The 25,303-nt window shown below is 42.0% G+C and overlaps 1 protein-coding gene and 1 long non-coding RNA gene across 3 annotated transcripts; one reads left to right on the top strand and one right to left on the bottom strand.

The window, feature by feature from the left end:
• Positions 1-574: 574 nt before the first annotated feature.
• LOC307036517 (phospholipase A and acyltransferase 2-like) lies at positions 575-23,711 on the bottom strand. Of its 2 annotated transcripts, XM_079676899.1 has the most exons (5): positions 23,642-23,711; positions 22,991-23,111; positions 5,602-5,900; positions 5,365-5,463; positions 4,689-4,870 (listed from the first exon to the last, which is right to left on the bottom strand). In XM_079676899.1, exons 1-4 carry the CDS (start codon positions 23,657-23,659, stop codon positions 5,410-5,412), a joined length of 492 nt encoding a protein of 163 aa, XP_079533025.1. In that variant the 5' UTR covers positions 23,660-23,711; the 3' UTR covers positions 4,689-4,870; positions 5,365-5,409. The 2 variants fall into 2 exon arrangements, with proteins under 2 accessions (XP_079533024.1, XP_079533025.1); XM_079676898.1 differs by lacking the exon at positions 5,365-5,463 and having other exon boundaries at positions 575-4,870.
• Positions 18,421-20,293, top strand: LOC307036519. Its single transcript, XR_013807376.1, has 3 exons — positions 18,421-18,824; positions 19,264-19,487; positions 20,101-20,293. It is a non-coding gene; the product is annotated as an uncharacterized lncRNA (long non-coding RNA).
• Positions 23,712-25,303: the final 1,592 nt, after the last annotated feature.

The following is a 25,303-nucleotide window of genomic DNA, read 5'->3' on the forward strand; positions in this document are numbered from 1 at the left end:
TTTGAACTAGTTCAAAATCCTTTTTTGATATCAGGAATTCAATTGTAACTAGTTATAAATAAAAATTGAATTATAACTAGTAACAATTTGATCCCTGATATCAAAAAAGGATTTTGAACTAGTTCAAATTGTATTTCTGATATCAACAATTGGCAATTCGACTAGTTGAAATTGAATTCTTGATATCAAAATTGGTATTTTTACTAGTTCAAATGTAATTGCAACTAGTAACAATTGAATTGTTGATATCAGAAATTGGAATTTGAACTAGTTCAAATTCCAACTCCCATTGAAATGAATGAGAAAAACGATGCAAGTTTCACTCGTTAAAATCACATTTCTGATATCAAGAATACACATTACAACTAGTTACAATTTAATTTCTGATATCAAGAATTTGCATTCTAATTACCGTAATTTTCAGACTATAAGGCGCACCTGAATATAAGCCGCAGCAGCCAAATTGAATGATGTGTACATATATAAGCCGCACTGGACTATAAGCCGCAGGTGTTTTAATGTTTAATTACCATATGTAAGGGTTCGTGCACAGAGGGGATTGTCGGGAAAGAGATGGCTGTTTGAGGAAGCTCAGATTTATTGACATTTCAACAAACAAGTTGCATATTTGCATAACGTATTCAAGTGTTAGCATTTAGTGCAATAGTAGCTACAGAACATGTACTGTGCTGTGTAAACTGTACTGTATCACATAACGTTTCAGACACACAAACGTTTCAACTTTCAAACTTAAACGGTGCGCTCCAAGCGCACGTTTAACACCTTTGCACAAACTGTCTCGCTCTCGTAATGTCTGTCTGTCTTGCTCTTGTTCCGTCTCTCGTACCACTCTCGGTTCCACTTTTACTTTTGCGCGCTACCTGTCTCACTCTTTTCCGGCTTCCAGCTTTTCGTGCTGGAGCCCGCCGCGGACCGGCCATAGAGCCCGTACAGTTAAAGGTGGTGGACTGTAACCTGTAAAATCCATAGATTTAGGAGGTCCCCTAGTGGCCGTTAGCTGTAAAAATCCATAGATTAGCCGCTCCGTTATATAAGCCGCAGGGTCGAAAAATGGGAAAAAAGGCGCGGCTTATAGTCCGAAAATTACGGTAGTTAAAATTCCATTTTTGATATCAAGAATTTGCATTCTTACTAGTAAGAATTGATTTTTTGATATCCCACAAGAAATGAATAAAAGCTAAATCGGCTTGCCATAAACTTGTCCTCGCTTGGGGTGACTGATGGCAGCTCCTTTGTTAGCCACTGTTGCAACTCGTGTTGCATTCAGTGCAATTGCAAATCATGCTGACAAACGTTACAGCAGTTTTGGACCAGCCGAATGATCAGAGTTTGAAAGTTAGAGTGAAAGTGAGTTTTGAGAGAATTTTTGAAGGATTCAAGAGTGTTGGCCTTTTCGGATGTGACTTGGGAGGGAGTTCCAGAGGGAGGGGGGGCTGTAGCGAAGGCCCTGTCCCCCCCCAGTCCGGAGCTTTGTCCTGATTGGCTGTAGTAGGTTACCTTCAGCAGACCTGAGGCAACGGGTGGGGGTGTTTGATTGGATGAGGTCACTGAGGAAGGTTGTTTAAGGCTTTTTAGGTGAAAATAAGTATTTTGAAGTCAATCCGGTGTTATATTTGCTTTCGTTAGACAATAATATAAGGAATCACTCTGTACATTTTAATTGTTATGTGGATTATACTCAAATATATTTATCTATCAAGCTTGATGAAACAATCATCTAATACAATTCCCAACTGCCTTAAGGACTTAAAAACTTGGATCAAAATGATGCAGAGAAACTAGTCCATGCATTTGTTACTTCAAGGCTGGATTATTGTCAGTCTTTATTATCAGGATGTACCAAAAAGTCAGTAAAGTTGCTTCCGCTGATTCAAAATGCTGCAGCGCTCGTATTGACAAGAACAAGGAAAAAGAGACCACATTACTCCTGTTTTGGCTGCCTTTTGAACACAGGATAGGATTTAAAATTCTTCTTCTCGCCTACAAAGCCCTGAATGGGCAGGTGCCATCTTATCTTATAGGGTTGTTGGTTGTTCCTAGAGTCTCTAAAAGTACAATGGGGGACAGAGCCTTTTGTTATCAAGCTTCTCTTTTGTGGATCCAGCTTCCAGTTTGTGTTCAGGCGGCAGACACCCTATCCATCTTTAAAAGTCAGCTTAAGAATTTCCTTTTTGATAAAGCTTTGTTGGAAGGACCTTCTCTTATGAAGAAGTGGAAAGGGTAGTGAGAGCCATCCCTTGGGGAAAAATATATAAAAGGGACACAATTCAAAATGGCCAACCCTAAAGGTAAAAGTTAATACAAATCCTAAGGGTTTGAAAAATATGAGAAACTTGAGAAAGTGAATAGGATCTTAAGGACTTCCCCTTATAGAGAACAATTCGGAAAAAACTCAAGGCCTTTCTTTATGCAAACAATTTGGAAAGTGAAAAAAGTCAGAGGGCTGTACCTTATAGAAATTCACAAGAGCTAGCCGACGCCGTAATGGGAAAAAGTGACAAAAAAAAAAGTCAGGCTGTCAACAAATATATCGGAAGAGTAGAGTGGTTGGCATTCATTCTTAACTTTATTTTCAAATTGCATCTTTGAATCTAATTGCTCCTGTAAGGCTGTCTTCCCAAAAACAAAATGGGTCAATGTAGTGCAAAAGAAACAGGTAAAATACTTTTTTGGTTTTCTTTGATAAAAAAATATGTTTTATACATTTTAATACATGTTCTTCGCTGATGTGAGTTGCAGGTAAAATAATTGGTTATGGTCATTTCCAGTGGCGGCCGGCCCATAGGGGCGCTAGGTGCGCCGCCCCACCTCCTCCCACATAAAAAATTAAAATTAAAAAAATATATTTTTTAAAAGATATATTTTTTTAATTTTTCTTTTTAATGAACAAGGTAAATATTATATAATTGGTATCAGTAAAATGTATAATCTACAATAAAATCTCGTTTAAAATGGTGTTACGATGTCTAAAGTTACTGATAAGTCACATGTTTCCTGCCTGGCCTTGCCCGTGTATCATTACCCTCTCTCGTCTGGGCGCTAAGGGAGGAGCCCTCAACCAGTGCAGCAGCAGCCACTAGCAGCTGACTGTTGCTATCTGTAAGCTATGGCTCCGAAACATAATTTCAGCCAATCAGCGTCGTCAAATCTGATGATCACCGGGCGCCAATGTCAGCGCCCGGTGCAGGGTTATGGCTAGAAAGGATCCGTCTTGTGTAAAACTCTCGCGAGAGTTTGCGAGTCACGTTGCTGAATGTTTACGTTTGACAGGCAGCCTTTCAGTTACGATCGTTAACATCAGTGGGCCACAGCAAATGATGGTGAGAAGCTAAACTATCTATTATTTATGTCAATTACACGAGGTGTGATTGTAACTGTGTGTGTGACTAGCTGGATGCAAAGAGGTAAACACTGTCTTTTGTTTCCCATGCTCGCTCTTCAAACAGCCGGGGACAGATCATATTTGCCCGTGCTAAAAAACACACACACACACACACACACACACACACACACACACACACACACACACACACACAGACACACACACACACACACACACACACACACACACACACACACACACACACACACACACACACACACACACACACATATTATTGTAGTTGAGTTTTGACAGCATCCATCAAACTAGATGTTTTGCCTTAATGGTCTGTTTTCTAATATTTCTGTGTTTCTGAACCACGTCTGTGTCTGCTAATGTTCGTATTTAGTCTCCTCAGGGTTCCCGCGGGGTCTTAAAAGGTCTTACATTTGATAATCTGAATGTAAGGCCTTAAAAAGGTCTCAAATATGATCCAAAAAAATAAGAAAGGTCTTAAATATGATTTAGTAGGTGTTAAAAATTATCAGATTTGAAAGGTACTTCTGTGTTGCGACAGCGTCTAAATGTGTTTTGGGGGAAATGTCCGGGCTGCAAAGTAACCAGTACGGTAATAGCCTTTCAGTTCCCCCCAACAATTTGTATTGAATTAAATCAACATGGAACCAGTAATCACTAACTTTGTTTCCCCCGGCCCCTTATTGGAGAACACCCAGCTAGTAACCTAGCAACCAAGCTTCAGCTTGCGGCAGTCAGAAACTCATGTATCTTCGAATCTACTTACAAATTGGTATGGGGAAGTGTCAGTTCAACCGTATTTGGTTGGAAAACATCTAATTTAGTGCTTGGTTGAAACCAGTGGAGGGGTACGTGTTTGAAGCCCACCGCACCATTTGCAAAAGAAATAAGCGTTTGTTTTGCTAGTGCAGCGTTGGCCAGTGGAGCGTCAGCTAGTGCAGCAGCTCCCGCAACAACACCGGGGGACCTCCGGGCGACGTTTGGGTCTACGTCAACCCTAAAAGCGGAGGTGCTGTAGACGCTAAATACCGTAGCTAAACACCAATCATACAACAGCAACAATGAAATAGTGTAGCCGATTTAATTTAAGGGGTAATTTCTCAAAATGTTCCCCGTGTGGTTTATTCACCATTACAATAGCCCCACCTAAAATAATTTCCACCAGCCGCCACTGGTCATTTCATTGTCAGACAAGATTCTTAAAATAAAGGCGTTTTCCCTTTGACAATGACAAAATAATCCATCCCAGCCATACATATGTCCAAAGGCAAATGTTTAAGCAATATGATTTTCAAACAGGTCATAGAGCTTTTTGTTAAACCAATTTCTACATTTATTTTACATTTTCATGAATTATCAATTATCATGAATTGGAAAAGAGAGTCAGATCGCTAATTCAAAATGGTCTGGAACATTTTCTTTGGAGCTGACGACGTCTTTGAAGATTGCAGTTGCCTTCTCACACTCTTCATTCTTGGGTCTTGTAGGAATCTATGGGATACATAACAATACCATTCTTAGTGGCCATTAATGCTCAGTCAAGTCCTTTTAAATATATTTTAGCACCTAAACCAACACACTACCAATAGTTTTTTTTTGCTTGAAGCAACAATTAACTTAAACAGTTATTTCATTTTTCCCCAAACTAAATCAGTAGTGATAGACAAAAAGATATAGACATTTGACCGTTTAATTAGTCTGATATGGCCAAACACAGATTACTACCAAGGTTTGACAGAGAAATTATGAATAACATTAAATCACAAGAGAGTGGATTTTGGCACAACAACAAAAAACGTTTCCATTATATTACAAAGGTAAGGTAGGTAATTCACTTCAAAAACACTTTTTGTTATATTCCATGGAATGCTCTTAACATCCCGATAAGAATGAATAAATGAAATGCTGTGACAATAAATATATACAAATATTTAATCTGTGGAAGCCGTGGCGCTGTGCCCCGGGCAGACAATTGGATGGCCTACCTGCCTATCAGCCTTCCATCTCGTGCACAAACTTATCTCTTGCCCTCATTGGTCATGTGCACGTTCGTGTGTGTTGGAGGAGGGGCTCTTTAAGGAAGTCTGAAGGAAGGAGCAGATTTCTTTCGGTTGTGTACTTTCAAATTCTAGCGCATTCAAGCTGGTTTCTCCATTCTTACCTACCCTACCTTTAAGACATCAGAGACATTTCTAGTTGGCAATTAACTTCCAAACACATACCTGGTTGCAAACAGCTTTTCCGTAGCGTACAAAAGTAGCAAAGTGCTCACAGTTGAGAGAGAAAAGTTGATAAGGGAAATCCTGATCAAGAAGGGCATCGCACCGTAGCCGCATATCCTCAGAGGCTGACGGTGTAAAGACATGGCGATTGTTACTGATCAGGGCATGGACTCCTTTCGGGACGTTGACTTCTGCAAGTGGCACTCTGCGGATCCTGGTCTCCCCAATAAGAAGGTCACCACAAACAGGGAAGAATCTTTGCAGGGAACTACGTATGCCGCTCATCAGTTGACTTTCATCTAAAGGCAATGAAAATTATAATCTTAATCTCAGTTTTTCAGTCCACATGAATACATATTTATCCTATAACTTTATATCATGGTCACACATAGTGCTCTGTAGTTGTTGCAACTGAATTATTTAAAATCCTACAATCTCCATTGAAATACGTTTTTCAATAAACAAGGCAAAACTATAATAAAATAAGTAAAGATATTATTTGTTTTTTTATATTTTACAACGGGGCCATGGCAGGACCAAATAACAAAAGCTATGTGACGATACGATCATATTTTAATGGTCTGATCAAGTCTGAAACTTAACTTAACCAGCTCAATCAACATACACAGACACAATCTGTCACAGACAGATATCAAGACACAATACATGAAAAAATAAACATTTAACATAACATCACAATCACTGAGAGAAAACAGGCTCAAGACCTTTTATCGTGCATTTGACCTTGATCTGTATGTACTGTTAGAATTGACTGGTGCACAAAGGAATGCTTCAGTCTGACATTAAATCGTGGGACCCTGTATCTCCGATTAGATGGTAGCAATTTGTATTCGCTGTTCAGATAATGGTATGGGTCAGAGATTATGTTGTTGGACAGCCTCGTTATGTTACATTACATTGCATTTAGCTGATCCTTTTATCCAAAGCGACGTACCATAAGTGCATTAAACCATAACGATTAACGATTCAAACTAAGGATAACAAGAACAGTGCTGACATATTTACTCCAAACAACCCAAGATTGTAAGTGCTGGTATGTAAGTTAAACTCTTAAGTTTGTTTTTATGTATATTACAAAATGGAGCATGTAATGTGTAATTGAAGAGGGGATTTCTTGTTCCTAAATTGTCAAATAGATATAGTCTGTCTGTTTATCCCAACCCCAATGTAAAAAAGCACAAAGATCACATGGCTTTGCAATCCAATAGGCAGAGTGCAGTGAATGAAACTGTGTGAGAAATGTGGCAAGCAGTGGCAGGATGCTTGCACATGTAACTCTAGGTTACATTGTAACCGTTGTTCTCTGAGTGAAGAGACTATCTCTCCACCCAGCTATATATTCCATATGTATGGGGAATGTCGCCACCTGACAGATGACGTGGATAATTATGTAAGAAACACCAGTAATACTGGCACGCAGGTATATAAGGCCGAGGTGTGCGTGATCACTCTGGTTTTCCTTGATCGACACCAGATTCTGAGCGACCTCAGGGTGGAGAGATAGTCTCAATACGATAGAGAACTGTAGGTTACATTGTAATCGTTGTTCTCTGAGTGAAGAGACTATCTCTCCACCCACAGGGTGTCCGCGGGGTCTTAAAAAGTATTAAACGGCATTTTCCAAGGTATTAAGAAAGTCCACAGCAACGACAACATGAAACACATTACTGCAACGACATGTCAGGAAACCCCGTCAAGGGGGCCCCATACATAGCGCGCCGTAAAATGCTGCTTCTTATTTTAAGTTTTGTTGCCTTGCTCCACTCTGAGGTGGGGGGGGGGGGAGGGGAGAGTGTGTTGGGGCGCCAAATGAATGAAAAGCTGGTTCAAGGGGCCCCCACAGACTCTAGAATTGCCACTGTCGATGGGAATCAAAGCTGTCTGGTCCCATATGCTAAGTGCTAGCCAGAAAGCCGCGGCGTTTAAGTCCCGACTCTCCCGATGGCTAATGCGTTCCTCCCCTGACTGCACGTTGCTGAAACACACCGCTGCAGTGCAGACTCTCTGCACGGAGGAGCAGCGGAGTCCGGGCGATGCTGCTCCTCCAAGGAAGAGACACACGTTCACTAAGCAAAAAAAACTATATCCGGTCACAGAGATCTACTATTTTAAAGTAAAGTCAACACATATCGACCCTAAATATAGTCTATATTAAGAACGAGAAAAGTCTTAACATATATCGTTTTTTGTAAACATATGACAAATGTGTGAGGGTGATGACGTCAGAGCATCACCCTATGTGCCGGGGTTTAGCCCCGGACAGCCCGGCCCAATTTAACCCCTGGGTATTTGTCAGGGAGCTCCTATATGGCATTACCCCGCTGAAGCTCACCAAAGTTTAATATATTTCATAGTTCAAAGTTATGTCAATTGTTTTGTTCATTGGTCAAATACCGGTTTCTAATGGAATCTGAGGAGTTTTACTGGAATGAAAGAGCACAAAGTGTGTCTACAGAAGCAACAAAGCAGCATACTGCATTCAACCTGACCTTGACAGAGAGGTTGAAGTTGATGTGGAGACGAGGCTTCAGTAGTCTGTCTGTTGTATCTCTTGGGAACAATGCCTAAATCAAATACTATTTTCTAATGGTTTCTTTTTCTAATAAACCTTGCATTGGGTTGGTCACACAATTAATTCTCTTGTGCTTTGTTCTATCTGAATTATGATAAGGAGTTATCACAAGCTGTTTAGTTTTGCTCTCTTACAATAAATACTGTATGTAGTAAATGTGAGGTAAAGTGTGTAATGTAACCGGTAAGAACTCAAAGTGGCGATGAGGTCTTAAAATGTATGGAAAGGGTCTTAAAAGGTATTACATTTGTCTTCAGGATTCCTGCATATACCCTGCACCCAGCTACATATTCCTTATGTATGGGGACTCTGTAAGACACCTCGTGAAGAAGCGGAGCAGTCTCTGAATCCCCAAACCATCACCAGTGCTCAAACCACATACACAACCCGATGGGCCCAAGCCTGTGCTACAAACAAACTATATACAAATGTACAATATTTACAAAACCCCTGAGCTGGCAGGACAGCCAGACGCTGTCTTCTGCCTCTGTAAGCTTAGGCGCAAGACGGTACCTAGAGCTTCACTGTCCCCGCAAGACGCCAAGACCAGTGATCACAGGGGTTTAAGTAGCCTCTCAAGCTAGCCTTGAACAAGCTCTGAGTCTTCGGGCACCCTTCAGAAATCTTGCAATAAGGATACTACAGTCCTCAGAAAGCCTGCACTTCCCCACACGGACTTGCCAACTGACAGGTTCAAGTGGCACCCCTACACAGGCCACTCACAGCCAGGTTACCTGTTGGGAAACCATAGACAATATTTATCGCTGGCTAGCACGCAAAACCAACTCCCCAAAGGGAGTGGATGCAGCCACATTCAGTTGGTAGAAACGGGTAAATGTAGACGGAGTCGACCAAGTAGCCGCTGCGCTGATATCTGCTAAAGATGCCCCTTTCCACAACGTTCAGGAGGTTGCGACTCCACGGGTGGAGTGTGCCCATACTCCAGGCGGCACTGGCACTCCCGCCCCTCTGGATTACATCTGTGATCCAGTGGGACAGTCTAGCTTTTTTATTTATTTGTTATTTTTTAACCAATACTGACTGGGACAGTCTAGCTTTTGACAGTGCCCCACATATTAACTGTAACTGTGGGATGTCGGAAAACCAGACCATGTGAGGCCAGTTTGGAGCTATCAGGACTAGCCGCACCTCCTCTACCCGAATCCTCTGCAGGAGGGGAGGAAGGAGACCAAAGGGGGAAAACACATACAGAAGGCCTTGGGGCCACTGATGGGTCATGGCGTCTGTGCGGAGGGGAGGGTCGTCCCTCCCCAGGGAGTAGAACAGGGAGCAGTGGGTCAAGACCCTGGAAGCAAACAGGTCCACAACTGCTGTGCATAAGCGACACCAGATCTATGTTACAACCTCTGGGTGGAGTCTCCATTCTCCTGGGCTCGGGCCTCCTCTGGAGAGGCAGTCCGCTGCCTGATTCTCCAGCCCCGGCACCTGTACCACCTTGAGGGACAGAAGGCGTGGAGCGGCCCACAGCCACAGCTCGTGCACAATTCTGCAAAGGCGAGGGGAGCCAAGGCCACCCTGCCTGTTGATGTAAGCTGCTGCCACTGTGCTGTCTGTCCTCAGCAGCACATGGTGACCTTGCAGTGCGGCAGACATCTCCATAGAGTGAGTTGGGCCGCCTTCAACTCAAGCACATCATGGTGGGAAGCCCATCTGCTGCTCCAGCAACCCCCAATTCCTGCACCCTCATGTACCGAGCCCTAGCCTACCAGAGACGCATCTGACGACACCAGCTGGCGACGGGTCACAGGACCCAGTCTGCTCCCCCTGGCGAGATTGCTCAAGCGTCCCCACCAGCGGAAGGCCAGTCGCAGCCTGCGGGTTACCCGCACCCTGGCCTGCAGCTGTGTCTGTGGGTGCAGTCTCAGGCTGTGGAGGCACCTCTATACTGGGCGCATGTAAAGAAGGGCCAATGGAACAATTTGGACCATTGCCGCCATCAGCCCCAAGAGACGCAGGCACAATCTCCTTGCCCCCAGGCAAAAATGTGCCAGTCAGGCCCTGAAAGTCTCCTGCCTCTCCCAGGTAAGAGACACAGTGGCGGTCCTTGAGTCTATAACCATGCCCATAAATTGTGTGACTTGAGAAGGCACCAAGCTGCTCTTCTCTTGGTTTAGGTGAAGACCTAGGCCCTGAATGTGCTCCAGGAGCCGGACCACGTGGCGGCGACCCTGCTCTTCTGTCCGGGCACATACTAACCAATCGTCCAGCTAATTCAGGATTCGGAGTCCGCCGCAGAGGCCCAAGGCCCGTGTCCATACACCTGGTGAAGGTGCAAGGTGCGAGATCCCAAAGGGGAGGACGCAGATTTAGAAGATCTTGTCCTTGCAGGTGAACCGTAGGAACCGCCTGTGACCCTCCCAGTAATAATAAGTCTCTTCATTACATTACATTACATTACATTGCATTTAGCTGACGCTTTTAACCAAAGCGACTTACAACAAGTGCATTCGACCAGGAAGATACAACCTTGAAGAAAACAGAATCATATAAGTACATCAGGTTTCATAGAGCCAAACATTTCAAGTGCTACTCAACTGGCTTTAGATAAGCCAGCCCTTTATTAGTATATAAGTGCTTTGTTAGTAATTCAATCGCTCGAAGTGGAGTCTAAAGAGATGAGTTTTCAGAGATGAGTGCGCATGTCACAAAACGAGATACATTGTGGGACATGCAGTTTATGGGCAACCTGCTTCTGTAAAGTTGCATGTAACCATATAAAAAAGTATATTCTTATATATTATATTCTTTGCAAGCTCTTGTGGGGACACATAAAATGAAGTTGCGGGCCGGATTTGGCCCCTGGGCCATGAGTTTGAGACCCCTGAAGTACATGACCTGGAGAGGCCAGAATGCTCTCTGCTTTCCGCAGAATCTGTTGGTTACAGAAGGAATTTAAGTCTCTCTGTTTCACTCCGATGATCTTAGAGCAGGTTTTAAAAATGTTGTTTAGGCCAGTGGTTCTCGCGGACCCGTTTCGAGTGGGTCGCGGATGTGTGAGTGAAGAACAAAAAAAAAAAAAAAATTGGAATTCTTCTTTTTCTTTTTTTGGGTGAAAAAGTCAAACTTTTATTTTGAAGGCCCGATTTTCTAACGCTATGCATGCAGTCGGCGTTGGACTGGAAGTATCGGAGACCATAAACGGTTTTGAAAACTTCTGTCACATAGTGATCATCTTCTCAATAAAATATCTTTGCTGATGTTTTTTCGAGGCTTCTGGCCAATCAGAATCAAGATTGTTGCCGGAAGTCCCCACGGAGAATAACTTTGCGGTAGAAATCTCCTTTATACATCCATGGGTACAACTTCAGATACAAATGAACACATAATGAAATATGACCCCCGGTTTGATGATTGAGAGGTCACAGAACAATGGGGGCTCTCTACCCTTACCCACAATTTAAAGTAAGTCACAAAGACTATCTCCTCTTTACTCTTCTCGCAGCAAGATGTCAGAAAAAAGTGAAAAACAAACAATGGCATCAAATATTATTAATATGTCAGGTAGTAATAGATGTATTTATTGTCTTCTCAGAGTGTACCAGAATGCATAGTTTATGTTAGCATTTCTAAAAATGTCAAGCTTCAACACAGTGTTACCTGAAATGAATGGTGTTTCGTAGGGCTTCTTTTCCTCAATGACCAAGTCGCTGCACATTATCCTGTTTATGACACGACCAGATACTAAATAAATTAGGAATTTACTCCCAATATTAATTTAATGATATTGACTGAATGATGTTTTTTTATTCTTTTTTTTTTTTTTTCTTCTCCACTAAGAAATATTCAGTTTCTCGGTGCACCAACGGCTGGATCTGCGACAAAAACATCTCCTCGGCAGCACTGTCCAATCCGTTCACAGTCTCTGATCCACTAAATCCTTACACATTACAGAGGTGAATTAGGTTCAAAGGTGGAATATCGCGTCATGACGTAACTGTTTACATCGCCGTTTCTCTCCCAATACCGCTGTCAAACAAACATCAATAGAGGATTGCGTTGGGTAGTTTTCAATCATACAAAGCCAGATTCAATCAGAACTACTTCTTCAAACTATATCTTTCTAGAACGCCGTGATTCATCGGTTATCATGTGGTTCAGCGGCATTAAAGCCGATCCAGCGCGCGTGCACCAGAGCTTATTCCATTGTTAACTCACACGCCAGCGGTCGCCGTTAAGCACTCACTGTACGTCTGTCACATAAGCAGCCGATAATTATTTACCATCTCTTAGCGACGTGTTTCAGTATGGATTTATGCCGTCGGCATCACAACACCGTCATAAGGTTATCTGGCATCCTACAGGTGATGTTGCTTAGCAGCCGAGCTAATCCGTCATCTTGACTACTGTCACTATCATTGTGGCATTAAACCGTTTCCTACACAATAACATACTCTTAGTGCTGCCCGACTTGTATAAGTATGTCAAGGTGCGGTCGCGTTCTAGTCACTTTGTTCAAGCGCTACTGCTCGTTACAACTCTATTCGCTTAGCGTAGGCTACTAACATGACTGGTATTGCTCAGGGCGATCTCGATGATAAAGGTCAATGTTCCCCCTTTCTACGCACGGAAATATGTATCTTAGTGCGCAGGCCAAGGCTGGCTCTTCAAAGCAGATATTAACGACGCGCTTTAAAGTGCCCATCATCCCTTCAGCGGAACTCTTTCAGCCTTAAGCGGGAGTCAAGTAAGGAGAAACTACGCGCACACCAGCTATTCGGGTAAATAATATTAATAGTTGTCTCTCCCCAGTTCAAATCACCCACTGCCCAGGGAGATCCCCTCATGCGTTGCCTTTACGCCATCTAGTGTTCAAATACAACATTACTAACCTATAACTCCGCTCAACTGGGAAAAGAGAAGAAGAAAGAAGAAGAGACTCCTCCAGGAGCACAGCGTTCCTAATCATGAGGAACTATATGCCCGGTCACCAGTGTTGGGACTAACGCGTTACAAAGTAACGCGTTACTGTAACGCCGTTATTTTTGGCAGTAACTAGTACTCTAATGCGTTATTTTTTTAATTCAGTAACTCAGTTACCGTTACTACATGGTGCGTTACTCCGTTATTTTTTGTATATAGTCTCGGCTCCCAGACGTTGGTGAGCGGCGCCAACAGCGAGGCGAACAGAGATGAGAACTGTACTTAAGTACTTGAGTAAATGTACTTAGATACTTCCTGTGTCACATGCGGAGACGCTTTGTGGGCGTGTTTGTGTTTAGTTAGCCTACTAACAATACTATCATGGCGACGGCGGAGCACAAGTCGAGTTTCTTCGCATGGAGATATGCTCACTATTTTATTTTTCTCGAGCATAAAGAAAAGAATGTGTTAGTTAAGTGTAAGTTGTGTCTTGGCGGGTCAAAGATCCTATCTACTGCTCAAAACAGCAATTCCAATCTGTTAAAACATCTGCAAAAACAACATGCTGGGACGAAGCTATTAGTTAAGACCACAGACCCAGAGCCATCCGACGCCACCCCACCTCCACCTCCACCCAAGCAACAGCGGCTGGATTTCAACCGAGGGACTGCTAGTCAGGTGAAAGTGGATAAAGCCATTGCACGGTATGTTGTTGAACACTTGCAGGCTATTTCTACAGTGGAGTCACCCGTTTCAGGGAGCTAGTAAGCATGATACCATGTCCGGGCGGCACACGGGACGCAAAACGTTTTCCAACTACCTGGAGAAAGAATATACCAAAATGGATAGCGAGCTAAAGAAAACATTTGAGGGGCCGGAATACATCTCGACCACCGCAGACATTTGGTCTGTCCACAACAGAAGCTTCCTCGGGATAACATCTCACTGGATAGACCCCACCACTTTACAACGCCAGAAAGCTGCGTTGGCCTGTAAAAGGATAAAGGGTAGGCACACGTACGATCTTATTGCTAGTGAGATTGACCACATTCACTCTTTGTATGGAGTGTCAACAAAAGTTACCTCCACGGTTACTGATAACGGCTCTAACTTTGTGAAAGCCTTTGCCATGTATCAACCGGAATCGCTCTCTGACGACGATAAATTGGCACTTTGAAACATATCTTTGTTTTTGTATAGACCACATTGCTTAGCAGAGTTCAGTGATGCAAATGCATGTCAAGTTGATCAACAGATTGTATTATTCTCCAATGCAATAACAGTACTTAAATGAAGGCTATAAGGGCATTAATGGGATCTTTTTTTTTTTGGGACACCTTTTTTTAAGTAACTAAAACGTTACTTTTCACAATAACGCATTACTTTTGTTGTAAGTAATCAGTAAAGTAACTGAGTTACTTTTGAAATGAAGTAACTAGTAATGTAACTAGTTACTGGTTTTCAGTAACTAGCACAACACTGCCGGTCACACACCCGGAGTGCCTAGGCATCACATCAAGCTCATGGTATTAATGTTCCTCTAACCCAGGGGTCTGCAACCTTTTGACCAAAAGAGCCATTTTGCTTCTTTTTCCAAAAAATGTTTTGTCTGGAGCCGCAAAACTGATTTTCATAGCTTGATAGCTAATAAAGTTGTATTTATTGTTATATCAGACAAAAACTACAGTTTTTTTGCATTTATTAGGCTATGTATTACATTATATAAAACTGTTAACCTCTAATAAGAAACAAAGAACTCCTATAAGGAGAATTAAAAATAATACAGAGGCCTACTTTCAAATAAATTAAACACAGCACTTGGGGAGTCCTCTGCACATTTGAAGGAAAATAAATATTATTAAAATGGGCCCACTTTGAAATAAATAAAACATATAGCTGCACCCTAAAAATAGTTAAAGGTAGGGTAGGTAAGAATGGAGAAACCAGCTCGAGTGCGCTAGAATTTGAAAATACACAACCGGAAAAAATATGCCTCTTCCTTCAGACTTCCTCACAGAGCCCCTCCTCCACACACACGAACGCGCACATGACCAATGAGGCCACAAGATAAATGTGTGCACAGATGGAAGGCTGACAGGCTGACAGGCAGGTAGGCCATCCAGTTATTTTAGCCGGGCCGGCTCAGATGATTGGTCGTGCTTTTTACAGCGCTACGGCTTCCAGAGATACATTTTTGTATGTATTTATTGTCAAAGCATTTAATATATTCATTGCTATCGGGATGTTAAGAGCATTCCATGGAATATAACAAAAAGTGTTTTCTGCAGCCATTGAATTATGACTGAAGATCGTCAGCTGTCTTCCTCTACTCCGTGTTGTTCCCGTTGTTTCTCGATACGTAAAGGCTGCAGTGCAGCACCTTTGACAACTTCTCTCTACATATCAAACATACTGGTAAACCAGCATCGTTTGCTGTGAAAGCATATAACTCTGTCCACACATAATTAAATCCTGTGTTCCTCCGGTACTTTTCTTTGATTTATCCATAGTTCGCTCATCGAGCCAGGGGTCAGGTTATTCACCCGCAGGAAAAGGCGCTCGCGCGGGACCGTAGCAGGATGTGACGCATATTTTAGTTGACCTAATTAAAACCGTTTTTTTTTTTATTTATGTATCACAGTATCACCTCAAAATACAAGATACAAAACATTTTCAACCATGCAACAAAATATAAATAGTCCTACAAATGCTTTTATTTTATTTCCTTCTTATTTTTTGTCTAAGCTCAGAGCAGAGGGCTTAAAGGGCCACATGCGGCCCGTGGGTTGCCGACCCCTGCTCTAACCAAACTGCGTGCATCCACATAAACGTCAAGGCGTATACAGCAAACATATTCAACAACAGTTGCTCTTCCTCACCGGGCAACCGTACTTCGCATGCGGATAATCTTCGGCACGCCATCATCTCCCGTTTCCTGGACGTGGCATCCGCCGGCCTCACGACGACCGCGTTTTCCCTGACTCTAAGGACGTGCACTGCACATCCTCCGTTTCGGGGGGAATATCTGCATGAGATCATCCACCATAGCGGCACGCTCAGATTTCCACTAATGCCTCACATTTATTATCACACTCGCTGGATCTAACACTAGCGTCCCTCCATCATCCTCTTCTCAGATGATAGAAGACGGTCTTAATCAATCAATCAGCTATCAGCATCTATGACTCATCTGGCGCACTTAACTGCTAATTAAGCTAGACCAGGGGTAGCCAACATGGTGCCCGCGGGCACTTAGTCGCCCGCAGGGGCGACGTGAGTCGCCCACGGGGCATGTTCTAAAAATAGCTCGCCAAGCAAATCCAAAATGTAGAAAATACACAAAACAAAAAAGGAAATGTAATTAAAAGAATCTACCCTATGCATAAACGAAACCTAAATCATAGCGAACTCTATCTACTTACTACAACTCTATATCTATCTAACACCCCTCCTCCCCCACAATGAATATCGACCAATCACGTTCTTGCTTGATTTGCGGGACCAGCGTTGCAGCCGGGAAGAAAAGCAATGTGGCACCTCCCCACTGATTTTCCTTCTGGCAGAATCTACACAACACATCAGCCCCATTGAACAGCCTATCGTGCCAGCCTATACAGCACATGAGGGCCAGAGTTTTACTCTGTGTGTTGCAAGTTGCAAGTTGCATATATATGTATACCACTTGACGCACACACACGCCTGGCGTAATCTCCACGGAGGATCACCTCTGTGAGAGAGAGAGAGAGAGAGAGAGAGAGAGAGAGAGAGAGAGAGAGAGAGAGAGAGAGAGAGAGAGAGAGAGAGAGAGAGAGAGAGAAAGAGAGATCACACCTTTATCTATTTAATATAGATAAAGTAAGAAATCATTCCAATGTGTACTATAGGACAGTAAAAAAACAGTTTAAAAGGGGAGTGATCAGTCAAATATGCATTGCGAAAAAAGAAAGAATGCTAACTAGGTAACATAAGATAAGAATAAACAAGTTTAAATTATTTGTTATTGGTTGTGATCATATTCTAAATATGATTGGGGTATTGAAAAGTATACAGCTCCCTTTCATCTGAGTGTTGAGAGCTGTGTCCATAAATTCATGTTGTGCTCAAAGTGCACCAGATTGATGAATGCCCCCGGACCCCCCAAGAGGAGGCGAGGACCCCCCTAGAGGAGGTGAAGTCCCCCCTAGAGGAGGCAAAGACCCCCCATAGAGGAGGTGAGGTCCCCCCTAGAGGAGGTGAAGACCCCCCATAGAGGAGGTGAGGACCCCCATAGAGGAGGTGAGGACCCCCCTAGAGGAGGTGAGGACCCCCCTAGAGGAGGTGAGGACCCCTCTACAGGAAGTGAGGACCCCCCTAGAGGAGGCGAGGACCCCCCTAGAGGAGGCGAGGACCCCCCTAGAGGAGGTGAGGACCCCCCTATAGGATGTGAGGTCCACCCCCAAATAAAACAGGTTAAAATAATTAAATTGAATACATGTTATTTTAGTAAACACTGAAAACGGGTCCCACAGACCCAAACAGCACACAAAGGTTAAAGGTCAGCATATAATAATGTTAAAATGTATACACTGCAAAAAACAAAAAAAGAGGAGTAAAAGTAGCCCCCGACTTGTTTTATTTTTTGAAAGTAGCCCTCACCCTAAAAAAGGTTGGTGACCCCTGAGCTAGACTATATCACGGGTCATGTCTCAGTATTTAACTAAGTGTATGGTTTTTCTGCGTGCATCCTGCACTTCATTCATATTCTCGGGTTCATGCTCACTTCGCTTGTGTCAATCCAGGTTATGATATTCATGCATCACTGTACTCCAGCTAACAGCTCTCGTGCATTACTTGTCTACATCTCCCTCTTCGCCGGACATCGGCTCGAGTCCGGACATCAGCGCGTGCTGGCTATCCAAGGTCTCAAACACTAAAATGGTAATTATGCCTATAACTGGTGGTGGTGGTTTCATAGCACGTCAGCATGTATACGTGTCACTGTGTTCATGTTTAACCCTGCATGTCAGGTCTCGAGCTCTGGGTCGGCGTCATGTTTAACCCTGCACGTCAGGTTGTGACCTCCGGGTCCATGTTCACGTTTAACCCTACACGTCAGGTTGTGACCTCCGGGTCTGCGTTATGTTTAACCCTGGGAATGCAGGTTGCGGACATGGGTCTGTGTTATGTTTAACCCTGCGGGTGCAGGTTGCGGACATGGGTCTGCGTTAGGTTTAACCCTGCGAATGCAGGTTGCAGCCAGTGGGTCTGCGTCATGTTTAACCCTGCAGTGCAGGTTGCGGCTAGTGGGTCCGCGCACGTCTAACCCAGTGGTGTAGTCTACGTGATACGCTGGTATACGCCGTATACCCACTAGAAAATGCCAGTGATTTCCGTATGCCCTCTTAAAAATGAGCGATGATACGTAACAACATCATTTTGTGACTTCACTTTCACGCTTTCGCCCCCTTCTGTGTTCATACTTTTGGACGTCTGGGGCTTCCGTCGCCTTTGGCCTGTTGCTAAGCAACAGCAACACACTTTGTTCGGCTCTGACAAACCCCACGTTTCTCTAACGTTATCAGAATTTGATCCTTCCATCATTCAAGTTCGCGGAGCGCTAAACAGGAAGCAAACATGAAACGAAAACAGACGAAAATATTTTAATGTTTTCCGAAGTTTTCCCCTATTACCACTACAGAAGAAGAGCCAGGTCAGGCGGCTGTCCTAAAGGTGACAGAGAACGAGCCCGGCGCTACCGCAAATTTACCCGGTAAGCGGAATTATCATGGTTATCATTAACGTGACAGTAGCTGGAATGTAAGAACAGGCATCCTTGGTTAGAGTGGAGGGACAGAAAGTTAGTTAAATGTCAGCACACATGCAAAGGAAAGCTGATCTAAACAACAGAAATTCATAAAGTCAATGACTCTGCAAATGAGAGTTAATTCATGGTCATGTTAAAAGTGCATTTAAAACATTTGCACCATTATATTACTATATGTTAGTTATCAGTAGTTGTCAAATAATTAGCTATTGAAAAAGTGGAAAATGTTTCTCCTTTTATCTGCTTTTCATGCATTTGTTAGCCATGATGTAAATATTGTAAGCAGTTTATTAAATACTTTTGAGTAAATCTTGGCTCTTTTCTGCAGATATTATTGGTAAAAACGTGTATTATGCTAATTAGTCATGGTTTTGTTTATTTCCAGGTTGTGCTCTTTGCAGCGCTACAAAATCAACAGGTGTCCTCACAGAACAACGAGTGTCTATGTCTGAGGATTGGGTGCACTTTAAGATCCAGTCCTCAGATTCAAGCAGATCAACATCTCTGGCCTCTTTGAGAAACAAGATTAGACGACATGAGACGTCCAGAGCACACAAAATAGCCCAGGATCTCACGGAGAAGGGTGGACAGGATTTAGTTGGAAATTTGGTGAGAGCTGACAGTGTTTGCAGTAGGCCATATTGAGATTTTGATAAAAATGTCGATTAATTGTTCAACCCTAGAAGATAAGTGGGCTTTTTCCATCATTGTTCATTCTTTTATTTTTTTATTTTTAATGTCTCTGGCAGTTAAAAGTCACATAAAAATGCTTATAATACATTGACATGTTGATAACACATAACCAGTCTCAAGACTAGTCTATGCATTAGTAAGTGTGATGGTGTTCATGAGGTGTTGCTTCGAGACAGGATGAATACAATTATTACAGTATACCCACTACAAAAAAGTAGACTACCCCACTGGTCTAACCCCACAGCCTGGAAGCGTATTCCCGCATATCATGTGTCCCGATAATAAACATGTATTTCATACATCACGTCTCTCCTGATTGAAATGTAGCTCAGCGTAAGTTCAATCAGGAAGACAATATCATCTGGTGTCACACGTTATCTCAATAAGCGATCAGGCGCGATCGCCCCGGCTAGCCAATCATCGCACCTGCTAACCCCTTTAAATCTGCTCTCCCCTCCCTGTCAGTTGTCATTTCAGGTGTTAACGCACAACCCTTCTCCAACCCTTCGCCTCCTGTCTCCTAATACAGGGCCAAGCTGAAACCTTCTCCCTTCAGATCGGACGAACTACTATCACCACCACCAGTGTCTAGACCCCGGGGGGTTCATCAGAGCGGTTCTTTCCCTCCAGAATGATCATCCTGCAAACCCGGGGCCTAATCGCCAAAACATCATTACAGTTACTTGTTGTAATACGTTAATCACTATTCCCGCATATTATGTGTCCCGATAATAAACATGTATTTCATACATCACGTCTCTCCTGATTGAACTATATTTCCTGCAAAGCAGTAAAACATGCTCAACAGTTTCTGGATGGCCACAGTATATACACTTTCCAGTTGGATGCTTTCCTATTATACTTAATGTTTGATTGAGACCTGTATGACCTATTATTATCCGAGAAATTACATTTTCCTCCCTTCTTTTAAACCCCACCTTCCTTCCATCCCCCACATACCTTTGAATTTTATAAAGATGTCTTCCTGTATCACTAAGGTCCCAATGATCTTGCCATGTTGTTTGTGCATATTTCTGTATGAATGTTTTAACCTCCGCTTTACTGAGTGGAACTTCTATGTCTATGTTCATACTTCTGAGTGTTTGTTTGGCCAGAATATCCAGCTGTTCATTACCCTCCGCTCCAACATGAGCAGGAACCCAGATGAAACGAGTTGCTATGCCTTTTATTTGTATTTTATATAAAATTAGATATATTTCATTTATTATGTCCATTCTAGATGAAGATCTACCTGATCGTATACTCGATAATGCTGAAAAGCTGTCAGATGCAATTACACTATTTATGTATTTTCCTCTATCCATTTCAATGACAGAACCAAGAACTGACACATGGTCTGTTACCCTTTTCTTTATATGCGTATTACTCACTGGGATATAAAATGCTGTCCCTGCACGCCCTGTCTCTGGATCTTTGGAACCATCTGTAAATATGATTGTTGAGTCTGAGTGATATCTTGCAAAATAATTCTGGACTATGCACCATACTGGTAGTTCTTTCTTTTCCTTTAACTCCCTTTGTATATTGAGGTCTACACTTGGCAATGGGAATAACCAGGGTGGAATGGACAAGATTGGAACTGTGGGGCAATACTGTATTTGATTCAAACCTATACTTGCTGCTTTAACATCGCCAATCCATCCAAAACTTGTTAAATGTGACTCATTGTGCTCCCAGCAGTCTTTCAAAATACTTTTCGCAGGATGACTATCACTATGCGCCTGAAGGTTTACCCAGTATGCCAACATTAATGTCACTCTTCTTATCCTTAAAGGCATTTCTCCAATTTCCACCTGTATTGCTGATACTGGAGATGTTTTAAAAGCTCCACTACAAATTCTCAGGGCCTGAGCTTGTAGGACATCCGGTTGTTTAAGGTTTGATTCTGCAGCTGCCATGAACGCTATACACCCAAAATCGAATACAGGTCTCATGAGTGCCCAATATATATTCAGAAGTGACTTGCTCCCCACTCCTGTCCCGCCAAACACCGAAGTACATTGTTGACTTTTTTACATTTATTTTGAACTTTTCCTATATGATTGCTCCATGTTAGCTTTCTGTCAAATCAAACACCAAGAAATCTTATTGTATTAACCTGTTCAAGAGGTTGCTCATACAATTTTAACGATATAGGAGCAATGTTATGCCGTTTTGTAAAACAAATGACCTGCGTCTTAGCTACTGACAGTTTGAATCCCCATTTATTTGTCTATTTCTCCACTTCAACTATTGCAGCTTGTATTTTCTTTCCAACATGTGCTACATTGCGGCCTTTTGCCCACAAAGCCCCATCATCTGCATACAAAGATTTTCCCATACTTGGATTAACTTGATTAAAAATGTCATGTATCATTATATTGAACAGCAACGGACTACACACACTACCTTGAGGAGTACCATTTCCCACAGCATAAACACTTGAATATTCTGCACCTACTCTTAATTGTATTTTTCTGTCCTGTAAAAAATTAATAACCCAATTATATGCTTTACCACCAATTCCCAATGATTTTAACTTGATTAGTAGTCCTTCCTTCCAGAGCATGTCATAAGCCTTTAGAATATCAAAGAAGAATGCAATCACTACTTCCTTGTTGGTCTGTGCTTTCCTGATGTCTGATTCTAAGCACAATATAGAATCCATTGTATTCCGACCCCTACGGAACCCACTTTGATATGGGGACAACAGAGCTTTACTTTCTAAGATATATGTTAACCTTTCTATAACCATTCTTTCCATGATTTTGCATACATGAGATGTCAGGGCAATAGGTCTGTAGCTAGATGGATCTGAAGGGTCTTTCCCTGGCTTTAGGATGGGCACTATTATCGCTTGTTTCCACACTGAAGGAAATTGGCCAGAATCCAACACCCTACTAAACAACCTTAACACCATGACTAGAGTGTTATCTGTCATGTGTTCCAGCATTTTGTAACAAACACCATCTTTCCCAGGAGTGGTTTGACGAGCACTAATAATTGCTCTTCTCAACTCAAACATACTAAAATGCAGGTCCAACTGATCCCCTAACACTTCTACTCTATCCAATATTCTCGGGTTTTCCATGAGTGTATTATTTCTGCACTGCCTGGCTTCCTCTGTAAGGTTATCTGAACTATGAACTTTCCTAAATGTTTGAGCTAGAAGTTCTGCCTTTCCTAAGTTTGTGACAGCCATTTTGTCCCCTCTGCTCAAAACTGGCAACTCATAATTCCTTTGAATTCCCCCCATTCTCCTAATCGTGCCCCAAACATCTGCAAGCTGTACTTCTCTTCCAATACTATTGCAATATTGCCTCCAAAAAGTGCGTTTTTTGCGTTCTTATTGTTCTCCTTACTATAGCCTGGGCTGTATGTATATTGTAATGTATGTTATGAAGTCGTATTGTCCTCACCTGCAACAGCAAAATGGATAACATATCCATCTTCATCATACACTCCCCAGTGGGAATATCCGATAGGGTAGGAAAATTCTATCAAGTCTCCAAATTTGGCAATGGATGTGATTTCTTCAACCTGCGTTCATTACAAAACAAAGGACATTAAAAGTTATGTCTCCTCGCTGCTCCACTCCCTGCTCCACTCCCTGTCCAGCCTGAAAGCAAGCTCAGCTACATTCCAATCAGTATGAGGTGATGTCGCAAGTTCTTCATTAATGCTAAATACTGATGATTGTCATGTATTAACAAACTTGATGACATTTAGTTCTTGTACCTAGGTTGACTGCACATATTCTAATTTGCTCTGGATAAAAACAATTGCTGATTGAAAGCAATATTATATTATGTAATAATGCAAGATGTGTTTAACAGGGTTATTTTATGTTAATTTCCAAAGGCTAAAGTCACATTTCTATACAAGCACATTTGAGTATATCACACTTACTAACTAGCTCTACATTACTTTACTTACAGAATAAGAAAGTCGGATTCATTAAGGATAAATGTCCTTTTGTTATTACTTTGAAGTTGGCTAAAAAACATAAACGGTTTTATTTCAGTTTTTGCAATATCATTCAGAGCTGCTCTTTGAGCTGCTGCTCTTACCTGCTCCAGAAAATCCATGTCTGACTCCTGAGTATTAGTGTGAGGACTTTGTGCTCCCACAGGGCGTGTTGTGTGAAGATCTGGTTTGGGCTGTTTGTTGCTTGCTAGTTTTTAAAGGTGAAACAAAGTCAGATGATTGGCTACAGCAGTGAAATACTAGAACATCAGTTATAAAAACGTTTCCTCAAAAAAGACAACATACAAGGTACAATTTCAGAACGTTTATGAAATCTGTCAACCAGTGGCGAGCCGTCAGGGCCCTCTTGGCCCTCTGTGAGGGCCTAAGATATTCTACAAAAAAATATTTAAAAACATAAAAAAAAACAATATCTTTTTAAATATTTTTTTTAATATATTTTTTTAGTTATATTTTTCATTAGTTTTACCCAAACAACTTGATTTAATTGTATTTAAAATAACATTTCTGAAATAAATCCTGCGAATCTGCCTATTCAGTTTCTGTTGGAATGTGAAGGGTTAAACAAAAGAAGACGAGAATAGCCGATCGCAGCCGGGGGAGGTCTCAAAAAGCTCGCCTGAAGTCGGACAGCTCTCAGTTTTTACTGAAATGATCAAATAATGTCAACATTTCACTGAGCTGTGTGGGGTTTGTTCAACTTTTAAAAGATGTTTGAATGGTGATAGGCCTATAGGTGTTAAAGACTAACGTTTATAATAAATACATTTGTATTGATTTTAAGATCTTTTCATAGTTCATACAATCATACTTATTGGGATCATTTGTATTAATGTGGACTGGAGGGAGAGAGTGATGAGCATAAGTTTCACTTTTTTATTTCAATTCCAACTTTGGTCATGAAGAATATGTTTCTCTGTTGTTCATAAAGCATAAAGCAACAGCATCAGAGCACGGTGCAGAGTCTCTAGATGAGTCTGTCGTTCTTATTATACATCCATGTTGTAGTCCGCTGTATAGAACACTGTAGTTTCCATAGTTTCCCCACAGCAGCAAAAGCACCAAATTACGTCCGCTGGCGCATCATAAACACGTCGGATAGTGAAAGTGCATTCGGATTCTCTAAAGTACCGCAGTCTCTTCTCCTAAATCCTTTTGAATTCTCCTATCCACTACCCCTTAACCCCGTGACGTTTCACTCAGAGGTCAAGGAATAGGAGATAGGGTTAGAACGTAAGAGCTGATTTTTAAACTATCCGAACGCAACCTCGGAGTCGGCTTCTTCTTCTTCTTCTTCTTGTCTCGGTTTTTTGGCTGATTGCAAACAACTTTAAGGTGCATACCGCCAACTCCGGAGTTGGCTTGACTCGGTTTGCATTCATAAAGAATGCACAAATGTGTTTAATCTTTAATGTCAGATATGTACTAAGTAAATACATTTGTTCCTGCTCAAGATTCAACTTTATTATTATTGCACAGATTACAGGTACTGAGACAACGAAATGCAGTTTAGCTTCTAACCAGTAGTGCAAAAAGCAGTAAAGTGAAAAGTAATGTACACAATCTAAAGAATAAAATATAGAATGAATTGAATGATAAATAAACAGTGAAGAGGGGTAGATATACACAGCAGCCTGTGAGCAGTATGAACAGTGTGTATGAATATGCTAAGATATATAAAGTATGAAAACGGTAAGCAGTGCAAGTATAGTAATAATAATAATAATAATGCATTTATTTTATAA

This window comes from Notothenia rossii (genome assembly GCF_949606895.1).
Source record: "Notothenia rossii genome assembly, chromosome: 4".
NCBI lineage: Eukaryota > Metazoa > Chordata > Actinopteri > Perciformes > Nototheniidae > Notothenia > Notothenia rossii.